The 17,443-nt window shown below is 32.8% G+C and overlaps 1 protein-coding gene and 1 long non-coding RNA gene across 3 annotated transcripts; one reads left to right on the plus strand and one right to left on the minus strand.

Moving 5' to 3' along the window:
* Positions 1-3,384: 3,384 nt before the first annotated feature.
* On the plus strand, positions 3,385-10,265 carry LOC112280625 (AUGMIN subunit 6). Of its 2 annotated transcripts, none has more exons than XM_024516299.3 (13): positions 3,385-4,860; positions 5,104-5,406; positions 5,638-5,694; positions 5,869-5,963; positions 6,271-6,427; positions 6,995-7,120; positions 7,318-7,483; positions 7,783-7,843; positions 8,023-8,293; positions 8,602-8,727; positions 9,054-9,186; positions 9,377-9,487; positions 9,869-10,265. In XM_024516299.3, the coding sequence occupies exons 1-13, from the start codon at positions 4,855-4,857 to the stop codon at positions 9,943-9,945; spliced, it is 1,689 nt and encodes a 562-aa protein (XP_024372067.1). In that variant the 5' UTR covers positions 3,385-4,854; the 3' UTR covers positions 9,946-10,265. The 2 variants fall into 2 exon arrangements, with proteins under 2 accessions (XP_024372067.1, XP_024372068.1); XM_024516300.3 differs by having other exon boundaries at positions 3,650-4,860; positions 5,631-5,694.
* A 4,567-nt stretch (positions 10,266-14,832) lies between these two features.
* Positions 14,833-16,311, minus strand: LOC149989541 (uncharacterized). Its single transcript, XR_016502394.1, has 3 exons — positions 16,055-16,311; positions 15,156-15,923; positions 14,833-15,051 (listed from the first exon to the last, which is right to left on the minus strand). It is a non-coding gene; the product is annotated as an uncharacterized LOC149989541 (long non-coding RNA).
* Between the last annotated feature and the right edge of the window lie 1,132 nt (positions 16,312-17,443).

Consider the following 17,443-nt stretch of genomic DNA (forward strand, 5'->3'; position numbering starts at 1 on the left):
TAATATATTTATTAATTTATTTTTTATTTTTTATTTTAAAATATTCTTTAAAAAATTATTATAAAACCTACAAAAAATAATCTATAATTATTGTGAGTTTTTAACAAAAGATGATTTAATATCTAAAAAATAGTCATAATTTAATTTTAATTTATATTGATAATAAGAGTTTTTTTTTGATGTTTCATGTCAATATGTATCTTGAATTATTATCAAGTATCAAAGACAGGACTTAAAGGAAGATAAATAAAACAAATTAAAAAAATTGTACCAAAAATAAATAAATAAATATGTGAAAGTATATGTATTCCACAAAAATTATTATGACTATTGAAAAAGATAAGAAGATTAGAGACTTTTGAAATTAGACTAGAAACAAGAAAGACATTGAGAAGAGTGAAGAAAGCCTCACACTTACTTCCATATATACTATCTAATTAAAGTACTATATTGTAACATTATTTCATATGTATCCAACTTGTAGAACTTGTATCTAACTAGCAAGGCAAGTTTCTAACATATGATCCACATGGCCAATTTGGCCTAGTTTCTAATCTATCAATTACCTAAAAATACTTATATGGTCAACTTTGCATCTATAAAGCTTTTAAGAAGTTCTTCACCAAGATATTATCAAATTAATCCAATTTTATTTACTTCTATCTAACTCTACTTATAATCCAAATCATTCATATCAATATTTATGTTAAAGCATACATTCTATATAATGGTATTTTAGATGTTTTATTTGAAGATAGTTGAAAACATAATTTTTTTATTTCAATATAACATGTTTATAACTTTTTTTTTTAGGTAATATACATAAAAGCAAGACTAGTGCTATCTTTGATCTTATTAATGATATTTTTCTAATACAAGACTTCTTAATTTGTATATATATTGCAATGGTTATTTTGCTATCTATTCATGTAATAATTATATCTCTTTCACTTTTAGTTATTTTTTAAAATTTCTTGTTAGAGATCTGTAATTATGTTTATACATTAAAGAGTTTTTTTCTGGAATTATGTCTTGAATGTTAATAGTATAACAACCTATAGTCAATTCTAGGTAAAATCTCTAATAGTATATAATTATTGTTATTATTATTAATAATTATATTTAAATAATATTACATATTACAAAGTTTAGTTTAATAAAATTATTTTCGGTTTTTATCTTATTTGATATAATATTTGTTATAATACCAGAAAATATATATATTTTACTATAATTAAAACATGTTTTTATATACAATACAAGATACATAAATTAAATATTTTGTATCAAATTTAAATAATAATTTAAGATTTTGATTCCTTGTTCTTTGAGAACAGATAGCAAATATGTTGTAACCTTAAAAATAAATTATAATTTTTTTTAATATATATATATATATATATATATATATAGATATATATATAGTCTTAAATTAGTTGTATGATAATTTCATTTAAAGTCATTATTATTTGATAATAATTATTTAGTTGTACTATTGATTTATCTATATTATATTAATTTATTAAAATCCTAAATAATATATTCTTATATTTACACGAATGTTAAATAGACTAAGATTTTTACTAAATTGACCCACCAATTCTAACCATCAAAAAAAAATAAAATAATAAATCTATATTTATTTTTTTATTGCTAGATCCAAAACCAATGAAAACCAACCACATTCATCTTGATTATAATATTCTTTATCATTGATTTAGTAATTACATGGTTGATTTAGTAAAAACTTGGATTTATTTAATATTTTTGTGTGTTTAATATTTTGTTATTCAATCAATTATAAATTTTATAGATGAATTATTTTGTATTTTAAGTATTTTTTCTATTTATTAGGTCTTAAATAAAATTAATATATTATAAAATTTTAATTTAAGTATATTTTATATGTTTTTTTATATATTAACATTAGATATTAAATATATACTAATGAAGATCATTATTTAACTTCTAAATTTAATTTAAATATTTTTATTCTAATTTTTTTTCTATGTTTTTGAACAACACCTTTTCAAAAAAAGTAATATGCAATGAAATCATACTATAAAAAATGCGTAATCCAACGCATCAGTAGTTCATAATAAACTTTGGTGCAAAAGACTTTATACTTATGTATCAAGCATCAAGTATCTTCATTTGTAAAGCCATAATTGATTATGTTAGAATGAACACGTCTAATTGATTTGAATGCCATTGGACCAATATTTTGAAAGAAATTCACATTACTCATGCTCTGTCTTCAAGATTCAAATGTTACCCAATTAAACAGCAGAGCTTCTTTTGTATCAAATTCTGCCCAAATTCATAAACCAATCCTTCCCATCTGCACATTCTCTTACATTTATATTCTCCATGTGCACAATACTCTCTTTTTATTTTTTCATTGAACATAATTAATTGTTGCAGATATGACAGTTTGTTAAAAAAATTATGCCGTTTCTTCTACTCAGTATAAAAATCTCCCAAGTTTATAGAACTAAAAATATATTATACAAACAAGCTCATGATATGATGTAGAGAGACTTCAATATATTTAGCCAAAAAAACCATGATCTAGGTAGGTAGTCATAAAAGGCTCTTTGAATTTATATATGTATATATATATATATATATATATATCTATATATGACTTTGTAAACACAAATTAAAAATAAAAAACATACAAAGTCTTTAATAGAGCATTTTTAGCATGTTTTATGTTGTTCAAGGAAACCCACCAATTTGTTATATTCAGAATAAAAAAAATATAACAACAACAACAACAAAAACATTACATGTGAAGAGAGAGAGAAATTCAACTTACTATCTTCAAATTCCATTAATTATATTCCAAATTGCCCTACTAAGTCAGAAAAACGTCACGGTCAATCCGAACTATTCAATATCCAACAACCCCTATCAACATCAATAAAAAATATATAAAATCAATGATCAATAGCGACGTTCTAACAAATACCATGGCTCCTCTCTCTCTCTCTCTCCATCCATCCATCCATTCATCCACTCACGAATGGATGGATGAACGAAAGATATTGCTACCGTAGCCAATTGCCTATTCATCTACGAAAAGTCATTCATCCACACATCAATCCCTTCTTTTATTCATCCATCCAGGGCACATCACCGCGGGGAGCGGAGGGGGTTGCCAAATTAAGGGGGGGTGGGGGAATCCAGAGTACGAGAGCGGGGAATGTGAGAGTCCGCCCTTCGTGGCTCTCGAATTGGGGGCCTTTCTCCGTCCTCTTTCCCGACGAATCCTCGTCGGAGTCGCTCGACTTCAACTCGGTCGTCGTGCTGGTGCTGCTTCTCTGTAGTTGTTGCGTCGTCGCCGTCGTGCTGCTCCTGCTGCGTCTTCTGGTGCTCCTCCTGGTGCAGCTAGTGCTGGAGCTGCTCGGAAGAGGGAGGGAGGGAGGGAGGGAGGGAGAGGGGGCCTTGCTTAGTTCCGACACTGTCAGGGGGCAGCGGCAGCATTGATTGCTCCGACCAACCCTGGTTGGCGTGTCTCATCTCCCGACGACGCTCCAGTGCGCCTGCATTGCATTGCATTGCATTATTATTATTATTATTATTATTTCTTATAGCAGCATTCCATCATCATGGATCTGCACTTCTCTTCGGCCGCAAGTCTTTTCCCCTCTTCTTCTTCTTCTTCTTCTTCCTCCTTCTCCCCCTCCATTACCACCCCCACCTCTTGCTCTCCGCTCCCTTAATTTCCTGCCCTGTCTCCACTTCAGCTGGCTTCAGGCTTCTGGATTTAGGGTCTTCTCTCATTTTGCTAGTTGCCCATGTGTCTCTTGGGTTGTCGTTGTGGGGGGGGTTGTTCATGAGAAGGTCTTTTTTGTTGGGTGGCTACGTCACGACGCCGATGTTGTTGTTGTTGTTTTGATGGACCATGACTTCATTTGCAGGGGTTTAGTGGAGCTATTGGGTTTTCGTTTCCAGTGCCAGTGGATGTGTCTTGTTGTAGGGGTGTTTCATGCAATGACGTGAAGTTAGTCTTAGTCGGTGGGACATTCGTTTTGATTGCTTGACAGGGGTGTTCTAGGAGGAACTGGTAGAAAGGTGCTCTGTATTGCGACCTTTGTGTCACTCATCGCCAGTGTTGTCTTTGTAAATTTAAATTATTACTTCTTTTTTTTTTGTTCTTTTTTTGTTCTTTTTTTGTTCTTTGTTTTCAAATTTTTATTCTTCGCTTCAAGTGGATGGAAACTAAAATGAGTAGTGTGCAGCCTTTTGGCTTTCCGCCTCGTCTTACGTTACCTTTATCTCCAAAAATTAGTTGTGGATGACAGCGGTGCATCAGAGCTTGAAGAGCAGCACTAAGAGGATGCTCAATCGCTCACATTAACTGTTTGGAATTGCACTGGTCCTGAAATTACAGGAGGTTATTATTTATATCTTCAGCCGAAGTGAGCTTTTGTTGGATAGTTTGAAAGGTCTGAGACACTAAAAAATCGGTCATCGTTTGGCGCATATTCTAGGATCGTCTGTTAAATTGAAATAAGTTTCTTCTACGCTTGTTAAAGTAAATAGGTATTTTGAGAGCAACTCGAACGTCACCTTGTCAATGTCGTGGGTTTTGGATTGCCTTTGGAGCCGAACACGTGCACGCTCTTCTGGATTCTTTTCTGCTGTCAAGGTCGTCAAAAGCTCTTGAAGGATGGCATGCCTCGCCTTGAGATGACCATAAGTTTATCAGCCTAGTAAGTGCGTTAAGCGTTGTGTTGCTTCGAATCAAGCCGCTACCTTCATCGGCATTTTCAGAGAACACGGGACCTCACGACAGGGGTCTTGTGTACCTTCAACAAAATAGTTTTGTCGAAACATACCATCATCATGCAGGTATTTATGCAGTTTATTTGCTGCCTGGGGAACTCTTTGGTAATTCTTGCTTGAAAAACTGTTGAGGATTTGGTATGTGAAATTTGAAAACTCTTATTAGTAGCAGACTCCAGCTGCATATGATAGTTCGTTCCTGAGCTTGGTTAAAGGAGTGAAGTTTTTATTTTACTTTAATCCTTTCTTTCCTTAGTTCTATAACTGTTTAAGTAAGTTTGAAATTCCTAGATTGCCTCCACCTTGCAGTGGGCTACAACAGATATCATGGAGGGGCTCACGGCCTTGGTCATGGAGAAAGAAAAAGAGAAGGAGAAAGAGAGGGAGAAAGATCGTGAACGCGAAAAAGAAAAGGAAAAGGAGAAAGAGAAAGAGGGCGAGATGGAGGCCGCTCTATACACGAATTGCTCTCTGTTAGGACTGGATGCCTCAGTACTTGGGGCTTCACCTGGTATTCGAGCAGGGCTTTTTCGGTACTCCAATCCTCGAGTGGGCGAGTTCCTTCTCTACTTTCTCCTTTCAGCTCTCAGAGGTCCTCAACTCTCGTCTAAGGTACAGCGTTGAATCCCTTGTATCAATGTTGGGGGTTTACCTTAGAGTTGCAACTGCACTTCGTGTCTGGGAGGGTCTCGGAGTAGCTGTATGTGGAGGTCAAATGCACTTTCAGCATTAGAATTTAGTTTATGATAGCTTCTTCAAACTTCTATGTATATTGTGTCTTTGAATGTTTGCTCTTTTACACAATGATTTCAGATGGGGTTTTGACAAGTTGACAGTCAGCAGGACTTTGCTGGAGTATGGCCAATATGTGATGCTGCTCAATCTCGTGACTTCCGGAAGGTGAGCCGATTCCTTAGTGCGTTCAGATGTAAGCATGTAGCTACCGTTGTCATCTTGCGTCTGGCTTAAAGATTCTGGTTATTTGTGATTTGATTGTTATGTTTTTCGAATCCCGTTGGTGCATGTGGGGACTTCTCCTAGATTTGTTAAAATAATTGCATTGTTCTGTTGCAGATTGTTCAAAACTTGATCAATGAACTGGAATCTCAGGGAGCCTTACCACACAGTAACTCAAGAGTTTCATCATTGGCTACTTGTTGCGGACAGAGGTTTCACACTTACATTCAAATTTTAAATACTTTATACACGTTGTCTCGTACATTCCTTGGTCCTTTTCTATATTGTATCGTGCACTCCTCACTAAAACTATGCAATATAAGGATCTCGTTTTACATGGTACTTGTGTCAAATTTCTCAATTCAATATCAATGCTTTGTACTTCAGGAGAATTATCAGCCAACTGGTGTAACTTATACAGATGTAATATTATGATATTTTAGAAGCTTGAGAATATATGAATTTCAGCGCAGACATAATATTGATATATGAGCTGATGAGGAGGCTGATATGATGCAGATTTGTGGAACTATTGTGGCAGCTCTCTGCACATGCCCTGCGAGAGGTGCATCGGCGCACTTTCCTTGCAGATGTTGCCTCAAATCCACTTCCAGCGCCATTAGCAGAGATTGTTGCTCATAATATGCATGCAGCTTCTCTTCTTAACGTTACGAAGGTACACAACTAAAGAGATCATCAGGCCCCAAAATATCCGTTGATACTTTGTTTTCTATTGTTTGATATTAAAATTTATCAAGGATAGCATGGATTTACCAGGTCTTGTGTCGGAACCAACAGTTTACAAACGTGAGCCACTTCCTTCCCGGATGTTTCTAGAAAGATATGCAGTAGTCCAGTTTGTTTGGGGGGATTGTTCCCGGTTCTAATCCAATACAGTGAATTCTTTGAATGGCTGAGCTTATCCTTGTATACAAAATTACAGTGTAGTGGAAAGCGTTGCTTAGAAAGCAAGTGTTGTGTTTGTATTGGGTTTGTAAAGATATTGTCAGGTGTGGCTAGGGTTAGCACCCACACACATGTGCCGCTACTGCAATTGTAGGTCATATGATATGGTTATTTTCTTAGGCTCGAAATCGCAGGCTTTCATGTACTGGCGCAGCCAAGGTCACCAAAATGAAGCACAAGTCTATGACATTGAAGAACAATGTTTTCTAAGTTACTGCTTCAGATGCTCAAAATAACAGTTGTGCCTTTCTCTCTAAATTGTGGTTCTTCATAGCAGGCCCGGATCGCTTTGGAGAGGAGAAAATTCTTGGAAGATGCCGCAACTGCAGTTCGAAGGCAGGGAATGTGGTCAAACATGGCACATGAAATTACTGCAGAGTATCGCTCTTTGTGTGCTGAAGAGGTGTGAGTCACTCCGCACCAACCAGTCTGGACGTTGATTGGTCTTTAATGGGCCATATTTTCTGAGGGTGTCTACTTTTCACGATCATAGGGTCACATATAAATACTATTGTCAAAGAATGTAGTTTAAGGACGGGTGGAAGGTGAATTCAATTTTATAACCTTCTCTGCATTGAACTAACTGGCATGTAGATGTAGGCGTTTTTGAATCAAGAGCTGGGAAAGGTGCAAGAGTCTGGAGTAGAATTTTTTGAGGCAAGGGAGGGAACATCAAGTAATGCAGGTGAGGCGACGGCTGCAGATGTAAAGTCTATGACAGTGGATCGAGCTTCACAAATTTGGAGAACCCTTCTGGATCACTCAGGTATGTAATACAATTCTTTCATGATTTGACTTTTTAAAGTAAGTCCAAAAGTAAGAAACACTGTAGTCTCGTTCTTAAATTATTAGGGCCATTTCAGAACTCTCGTGTATCGCCACTGAATTTATTACGTTTTACAATATTTCTCTTGAAGTGCTTTTGAGAACAAGGAATTCATTCTGTTATATGGTTAAAAGCTAACGATTTTATATAAGACTTTTTAGTCATACATGAACTTGTCGCCCAGGATCTAAGAATGCTTTTGATTTTTTTTTTTTTTGCTTTTGGCTTGATTGTTGCAGAACAGAGTGCAAAAGCCACATCCGGGCCTATTGAAGACTTGATTGCCCAGAGAAAGCACAGGTACTTTATTTTGGAACCATTTGGACTTGGAAGCATGCATTTCCGAACGTTTCTTTTTCTTATTCTTTTTCTTTTCTTGAAGCTTGTTATCTTACATCTATGTGATCTCACCTTTTGCTTCAATAGCATTTAACTTAAAGAATACGACTTCATCTGAAAAATTCTTTGCTCTTGTTCAGATTCAGGATAGACGGCACTCTGTTGCGGGCTGCAATGGATCAGGATGCTGGCCGACCTTGTATGGACTCGTTGTCTTGTGATACTAGAATCAGTTGGCATGAAGAGTACCAGAGTCAGCCTGCTTCAGCAAGTGACGAACTGTGCAACAATGACAAATGCAGCAAGCAAGATGAAAGGAATGGAAAGGATGCTTCCCCATTGGATGTGTCTGAAGTGTTGCGTCGTTGGACTCATGCATTGAAGCGCATCCACAAGCAAGCACTTCGTTTGGTGATGATCTCAACCTGCCTTTTTGCTCAAATAGAGTACAAGTTTCCACGCAGCATAGCAGAAGATTCTGTGTATCCTTCCGGTTCAACATTTTCACTATTTGCATGATCTAACCTCCTTATCTTCTTAAAAAAACAAATTGATGCTCGATTTAGCTTCTTGGATGCGACCTACAGCTCGAACTTAAATATTTAATTTTTATAGATCCATGCTGTTATACGGAAATAGGAAATGGACTTCATGTAGTTTATGCGGTGTGAGAAGTTATGGAGCCATTCTTAATGTTTCAATTTTGATACGTGTTTTAGGCTCAGACCAACAATGGGGCTGGACCCGAGATATTAGCAGCCGTCACGAACTTGGAGGAAAATGCGCATGCATGTGCAGTACGTGCAACCCTTGCAGAGCATAAAGAGCACCTAGAAAACGTTGAGGTAAGTGTCAGTTCTGATGCTGATAGTGGTTCAGCTTCAAAGGTCATGCTGGAGTAGGTGTTTTCTGTTTATTGATTAATCCTGCATTTCGAAATGAGCAGTCGCTGTCAGAATCGTGCAGCATGGTTGGGCACTCAGGTGTCACGAAGCTTCGTGTCTCTGTTTCTTAATACTCCTGGTCGATTTTCTTTGCATTGCATCCCTGCTTTCCAACGTTTCTGGGTACAATAAATTGCATTTTATCATTTCGATGACTTGGACAATAAGTTTTTATCGTTTCATTTAATCTTTTCAGAGAATTAAGGCTGAATTTTGTTTAATGGCAGGTATTAATGGACCATGTGAAAAGCTCCATGCCAGGAATGAAAGCAGCCATTGCAAGTCTAAGCGAAGAAGCTGATTGTATTGAGTGTGCTGCGAGTTCTGCTGAGTCAGCATCCCCGATGCTCACGAGCACCAGTAAGATTGTCAATTTAGGATGCTATGTTATCGTCTATACCAATGGTTGTGTCAACTGCTTGTGTTTATGGTTGCTAAATAATTTGAGATAACTTTCCTTTGTTAATTCCAAACCTCGCGTGACCTGAGATTTTTTATTTTTTTATTTTTTTATTTTTTTTTATTTTATTTTTCTTTTCTTTTCTTTCAGGCCTTGCGAGAAGATCAGATCGGTGTCTTGTTTCGAGCCGGTCCATTGCCGCACAAATCGAACAAGACAATGCTGGTGTTGACCTCGCCAATGTTGCGGAGATAAAATCAGGTATGAAGAAGACAAGAAACTTCGTACTCCGTTCCTGCCTCTTCCCGACAATCTATCAAACACGACTGGTAGCTAGATATGACGTGATCAGCGTGACGTGACTCCGCTAATTGTGTGAAATAATTTTAGATCCTTCTGTAATATTCTTCGGTGGCAATTGGAAGCAAGATATGCATTTTTAACAAGTTAGGGTATTGTTTCAATTAAAGATACATAGACCTAGATTTGCAGCCTGGAAAGAATGCTCCAAGTACATCGGTTGGGTCCGTTACTTATTGATTGATACGGTTCCTCCACCTTATCTATGGTAGCAAGACCATCAGTTTTGGATATTTCCATTCTATGTGCTCATTATTGCTATGTGCGCTACTTCATGTGCAGATCAGGCCGCAGATAGCTACGGACTTGTGAGAAGTCGATCTCTAAAACAAGACAAGTACCCCAGCTCATCAACGTAGCTGCTGCTTTGCTTCAATGGACTGTTCGTTTTAGCGGCTCAGAGGTTTTATTGGCTCTAGGATCCAGACATTTCCTCTTCATAAGGAATACGATCCTTATTCTTTTGCTGGAATTACCACTGTACATAATGTTGATTATTGATGCCTTTCTGTCAGTTTTAGAACTCTACTCACAAGGGAGAAAGGGGTGAAGCCTAACTCTGACTCTTAAGCCCTGGTGAATTGGGCCTGAGCCTTGCCCGAAGTTGTTTTGGTGGGCCATAATTTTGAGTTAATCACCACTCAATATGACATTTAAAATTGTTTGTTGAAGATGTTAATTGAACCTCGTGAGTATACATTACTTGTAGCAAAATAAAATTATTTTTACCCAGTAATCCAATAAATATCCATCAAATCTTCACTGAGAAATAAAAAAATATTTTTACAAAAAAATTCAACCAATTTATATATACTTCTAATAGCATAACTCCAACCTATCACTTAATAAATGCTATAAATAAGTAAATATGATTCCTGCGATGTTAATTGAAATAAGTAAAAATATAAATATTAATAAGTATTTTATGAAAAATTTATTACTATCACCATCATCTAAATAATTTAAAATCTTAATAATAATATCCATAGTAATTTGATTTTCTGTGTATAATAAAACATATTTACCACTACAATATGATAGCTTCAACATTTTACTTAGAATGATGATAAAAATAATAATAATAATAATTTTTTATAAAAATAAAAAATAGTAGAGTATTGAAATTATTGCTAACTATAGAAAACATAATTTATCAAAATTAGCTATGAATTTTTTCTTCAAAATAATAATAACTAATATTTATATAAATATAAATATAAATATATATATTAGTTTAATAAATCATAATAAGTAAATTTGTGATATTTAAAAAAAGTGTTAAAAAAAACCTTACTTAGTCTTATTGATTATATTAGATTTTTTCTAAATTTATTATTATCTACACAATTTTTTTCTATTAATATAAATATTTTTTTATTTAAAACATATTTATTTTATCTATGCTTAATTTTTTTATATAATAAAAATTCCACAAATATATTAAAACTTTTCACTAGAAGTGCAAGCCTATTATGGCACTTAGATTCTATTAAGTTCACATTCTTGGATTTCAATGGAATATCTATGTAAAGACAACTCTATTTCTCTTATTGAGCTAGAATATATATTACTTTGTGATCCTTTTGAATCAAAGATGTGAACTTCACTTCAATATGGCACAACCACTTTTGATTGCTCATTAGCTTGTAACAAAGATGCAATCCATGCCATTGTAGGTTGCTTTTCACAAGCATGTTGAATGCAAGGCAAAGCAATCTTAATAAGCTTAAGTACATCATGTACTTCTTTTTCATTTAAATATGATTTTTCAATCAAATTGGTTAATTTGTTTATTTCATTGAGATTCTTGGCTTGCAAAAATAAATATAAAAATTAATACACATACAAATATATATATATATATATATATATATATATAAAAAATAAATGATATATATTTTTACTAGTTTAAAATTTAGATTTAGTACTAATCAAATAAAATAAATAATTCATTTGTATAGATTTTTTATTCTCTTATATACATATATATCTTTTATACTTGTCATATCTTAAATAAAATAAAACTATTTTAAATTTAATAATATTTTTATTTATTATAGCCATATTTTATTTTTAAAAATATATTTATAAGAAAAATTAAAAACAAAGACATATCTATCAAGAAAGATAAACTTGATCTTATAGTAGAGATTTATAAATATTCCTTTGTCTACTTATTATTTCTAAGTATAGCACTCCAAAGTTAAAAACATCTACTTTATTACTAACTTGCTTTAGTGATGCATATTCTAGTGCCAAATATCATGTGCAATCAAACAATAATTATTTCTTATTTGATTATAAAACTATATATCAACTTAAGACACTTCTAATATTACAAAATACTAATAAGTATAAAAAATTAGAAATTGGATCATACAGTATTTAAATAAAACTTTGCAATAAAATCTATTTTTTAATGTAGTAAAAATATCTATTCACTAAATATTATGCTTTAGACAATAAAATGTGATATTTGGAACTTACTTGGTACCTATAACATGTATTGTCATGATGTGAGTCTCTTCATGAAGAAATAACAATGCTAATCCAAAATCAACAATTTTGTGCTATAGATTTTTATCCAATAGTGTGTTGCTTGCCTTGATATCTTAATAGATCACTCTTGGATGGGCCAAAGCATGAAGATAGTAAAGACCATGAGCTATTCTTGAGCAAATCTTAAATCATAAAAGCCAAGATACAACTTATCTTTGAGGTTTTGTAGTAGCTCATAACATATAAAAATATATAATTATATATTTGTTTTTGGATAAGCATTGCATAAGCATTGACATGCTAAAGAAAAAAGAAATAAAAAGAAATAATAATAATAATAATAATAATAATAATAATAACTTTTTATTAGAATTAAAGTAAAAAAAAAATGTATAAGTTGAATAAACTTACCAAGTAGAATTTAATCAACATCAAAGTTGTTTACATACTTATAAACAAAGAACCTTGATTTTTTGCAAAGATAATATTCTTTCAAATTTACCAAGTTTCTATAGTTTATGCTTATAATCAAACAAATTTCATTCAAAAAATTATCTAAACCTTGATTTGTTGCAACAAATAGTTGCTTTATAGGCACATATATTATATGTAAAATAATCAACCATATTTTCTACAAAATAAAATCCAATTTTTAGCTAATATTCACAAATAATTATAAAAAAATTATCTTTTATAAAATGATATATCAATTTACTATATACATTACTTAAGATTGTAAAATAGATGTGTAATACTACCTTGAGAAATTTGACAATCTTGTGCATAAAAACATCTCTTGGCATCAGCAAAGTCCTTATTCTTACAATGTGGATTCATTTGCAACCTACAAATATCATCTATATTAGAAGATTTCTTTAAGAATTAAAATTTTATTTGCAAATAAACTAAAAATAGACCAACATTTATTTGTAATATATTTTTTGAAATCTTGTATAAAGTTCTTTACAATAAACTAAATGGTTATAAAAATCTTACTTGATTTCTATATTTTTTTGTTTGATGTCATCATTGGTATATATAATATTTTCAACATTATTAGACTCTAAACTCAAGTTTTTAAGAGCCATGCTTAGAAATTGAATAGGTAAATTACAAACATAAGTAATGTTGAAGGTTCCAATAATATTTTTGCTATCTAAGTATCTAATAAGATATTCAAACTTGTGAAGTTTAGATCCAAAATATAATTAAATATAAAAAATAAAACATTATTATTATTATTATTATTATTATTATTATTTAAAAAATAGTTTCTGACTACATAGCATTATAATTCTAAAATAAAATATTTTTATAATGCATTAATGCCAAAACTAGATGTTTCAATATGACAATATATTATCTTTTATAAAATAATTAGCTTGTTTATTTTTGTAGCATACTCTAAATTAGATGATGAATATTAGATGATGAATATTAGAATAATTAAAATATATAGCAGCATAAAAGATATAAAGTTTTATTTTCTATATTTTATTTTTTAAAATCCTACTTAATATTTTTAATCTTTAATAATAATATTCAATATTAACTTATAATTTGTTGAATATTTCATAAAGTAATAATATAGTATTTTCTTAAAGTTATACCTTTAATAACTTTACAAAATTATCAATAATTATTAATTGATTATTTATAAATATATATAATTATTTTTTATAAATAATTTATTAATATAAATATTTATATAAATTTAGCAATAAATAAATTATAATTTTTCAATAGAGGTATTTAAAGCCAAGAAGTTGGATGGAATGGGACCGCTTAGATGGTTGTAGGGTACACTCACCATTGTCACTTTTGAATTATTAAAATGATCCAAAAGAAATTCTAATATTCCATTGAACTTATTATCACTTAGATTTTTGCATCACATATACAAATAGTTTGAAATTAGAAAATACAATCATCTGAATTACAAAATGATTATCTAAGCTCATTAACTAAAAATCATATAGAAATAAGCTTATCATATTATCTTACTTGTAAAAAAATTTTAAATCATGAATTATTCATAAAAGTACTTTATTACAACCTACATATATTTTAATGTTTTTGAAAAGCTAAAATTTGGCAGCAGTATTTCAAATTTATTTGAAGAAATATCTATGCATTAACTTCAATTATTAGCCCTATATTCTTAAATTGTAGCTAATCTAAATAAGAAGTTGTTTCAATTACTTTGTGAATTGATGGCACTTTGTCAGTGAATAGATATTTCTTCAAATAAACATTTAAAATTTAAACACATTTCAGTAAAAATTTAGAAATAATAAATATCTATCTAATAATATTATATAATTTTTTTCATAAAGGTAAATTTATATGTATTGAACTTGCACTTAAATAGAAAAATTAGGTCAAAATAAAATAATATAATGAAAAAAAAAAAAAAAGTTGGAAAACTTACAAATATTCTAGTCTTGAAACATTGGAAAAATTTGGAAATTCTCCATAAAATTGATTTTTGGATATATTACAGTAATATATAGAAAATTCAAAATAAACAAAACAAAAAATTAAATATATTTAGTTAATATCAAAAAGATATGACTATGATTCTTTTAATGATTGTGAAATTTTATTAGACATAGTTTTACAAAATTTTACTAATGCATATATTCACATGTATGTTGATATATATATATATATATATATATATATATATCTCATCATATTATAGCTTACCTTTGAAATGACTCTATTTTTAAACAATTGCAATATAATGGAAAGATTTAACTATAATTAATCTCATTAAAAGAAAACTGAATTTAGTAGTCAATAATATGCCTTTCAACTTTATCAATCTGTACTTATTTGCAATGGCATCTTCTAGTAGTATTCTTGTGAAATTATTTTTGGCAATGCTGAATGATTGCATAGATTCTGCGGTGAGTAATGGTCAACGAGGGTACTCTCCTGTAAGTTGGTTGCCACTTAGATCTCTGTTCAACATGCAAAAGAGAAATATTAGCAGTAAAAGATGTACATAACATCAATGTAAATTTAATTTCAAATGTTAAATCTTCAAGGTTTGGGAAATACTTACAACTCTTCAAGTTTGAGAGAAAAATATACATCTGGACGACCTCCGTAAAATCCATTGTCATGAAGTTCCCTGTACCGTAACAAAACTTGAATTCAAAAATAGAATAAAGTAAAGAAAAACATAAAATTTACTTAACTTTACAGATACAAACAATACTATTCTGGTAGACTGATTTCGCATAAGAGCACTACTTAAACACGTCTGGCAAAGTGCCGGTAATATTTGCATCGGAAAGGGCCCTGACCACCATTGCATTCTAGTCAGGGCACATGACAAATATTTCAAATATAGCTCCGACGATGCCCACAACTTCACGTACCAGATCTCAGACACAAAACACATTTTGTACGTCCTCTCATTCGATGATGCAGCACAGGAATGGACACACAGTCTCTGAATTGGTTGCATGTGCGTCTCCCATAGACGCAAAATCATGCTGTAGATTTGGTAAAATACGCTGCAGATGACAACTCGCACTCATAACATGCTAAAACTTCGTGCAGGGTCTGTTTAATTGTGCGAAATGTACAAACACGCTTCGAATTACTAGGGAAAGTATAGATTCTTACAAACCAACGACGGATATATTTACTCTTGTGCTTGAATTACAAGGTGGATCACATCGAAATTCTCTGCAAGTCACTCCTTGCCACTGCGGTCTGCTTGCATTACGCCTGCAAGGCAATATCTGCGTTGAGCTCCAACCTACTAAGCTACTCTTCGGCGTGCTCGTATTCCATGCTGCCAACAGTGATTGGAGCGCGTCGACTGTCACATACAGCACAGAAGAAGATTGTTACTTTTCACGGCACTGACTTGTTTTAAGTGTTCTTACCACTGTAATCGAGACATGCACCACAAACACTAAATACCATCATAGAAAACTAGCAGGATCATACATTCACGTGATAAATATGTCTAAGCGTAACTATCCACGAACTCCGGGCTCGGTAGAAGCTGCAGGAGGAGGAGGCAGCAGCCTAGATGAGAAGCCTTGAACCATTGTCGCTTCCTAAACCCCGCCTCCATGGCTTTGGTACATATCATGTTGCTCAGGTATGACAACAAAGGTTTCATACAGCAGCAGCAATCTCCTCACTTCGAATCACAAGTTAACTGCTCCGTCACTCACGCTCAGTCCCAGCTCTAGTACCCTTGTTCTGGCTAACGCTTCTCCGGTGGCTATCGTCATAGAAATCTAGTCTCGTACGATGAAGTGCCTGACTGCTCATCAATCGGCACCCTTTTCCCTCTTGTGACTAATATGACACCAGTTCCCGCGAAGTCAACACGCTATTCTCACGTTCTTCCAAAGATGCTGTTTCCTGTGCCTGGATCTGACCCGAGGACACATTTCAAAGCGTTTTACAATACCTCAGTGACAGTGACAGCGAACTCGTGCTGGAGGGTGCAGAGGAGGCCCGAAATATCTCCCCCACGTTAGAATCATAGTGTTGTATATTCCTCACCCTACACTCCAGAGAGCTCAAGTAGACTTGGACTAACTCCGCCTGGACACCAACCCAATTGCAGAAGACAAGTGCAGTGTATGAAAACTTGTGCATGGCGTGCGTTTGCTCTGGACCTGATTAACTGTTAGTTGGGATGAAGGCTAATTGGTAGGTATCAGGGGGTCTTTGTACTTAAAGAACAAGATAAGAGGCCTCAACTTTCAAATTCTCCAATAGGCTGAAGAGTATAGGCTTCTCAATTTCTGCAAATCAAAGGATTTCAAGACCACGGTGCAGGCATAACCATGCAGAATCTTCAACATCTACAATTGGTACAAATCACTAGAGTATGCGCATTACAAGAGAAACCTGCTGAAAGAAATGGCGAGAAACAAATCGAGAAAATACAGGGCTGCCTTTACTACCGTCATGCAATCTGTCGGTGGTGAGCATCGTTAACCCAATACCGTAACTTCAAAGTGCCGTGTCCAGGCAACACAATCCTCTTCAAATGCATGTTATTTCCAGCAAAACTTTCTCTCTGTTTTGGTAAATGTGAATCGAAGCACTAAAAATGTTACGATAAGATTTCTATACAAATTAGATTGTGTCCATAAGATGGTCTTGTTGCTATGTATACATTGTACTCATTTAAATGCTCAATTCTTGATTTATTGCTTTTTAAAATTCAGAATTGAAGCAAAATTAGTATATATCATACAAATCACACAATTGTACTACAACGATCTTACAATTTTGTTGCAATAGTTATGACTTCTAAACTTGCACAATTAAAAGTAGAAGACATGGAGATTAATAATGCATAGATTAAATCTC

This window comes from Physcomitrium patens, chromosome 3, assembly GCF_059467195.1.
Source record: "Physcomitrium patens ecotype Gransden chromosome 3, ASM5946719v1, whole genome shotgun sequence".
Classification (NCBI taxonomy): Eukaryota; Viridiplantae; Streptophyta; class Bryopsida; order Funariales; family Funariaceae; genus Physcomitrium; species Physcomitrium patens.

Bases quoted from the DNA above. Each gene is read 5' to 3' on its own strand.
- LOC112280625 (XM_024516299.3), top strand. The intron at 7,121-7,317 runs GTGTGAGTCACT...ATGTAGATGTAG, and splicing joins GCTCTTTGTGTGCTGAAGAG to GCGTTTTTGAATCAAGAGCT. The intron at 9,488-9,868 runs GTATGAAGAAGA...CTTCATGTGCAG, and splicing joins TGTTGCGGAGATAAAATCAG to ATCAGGCCGCAGATAGCTAC.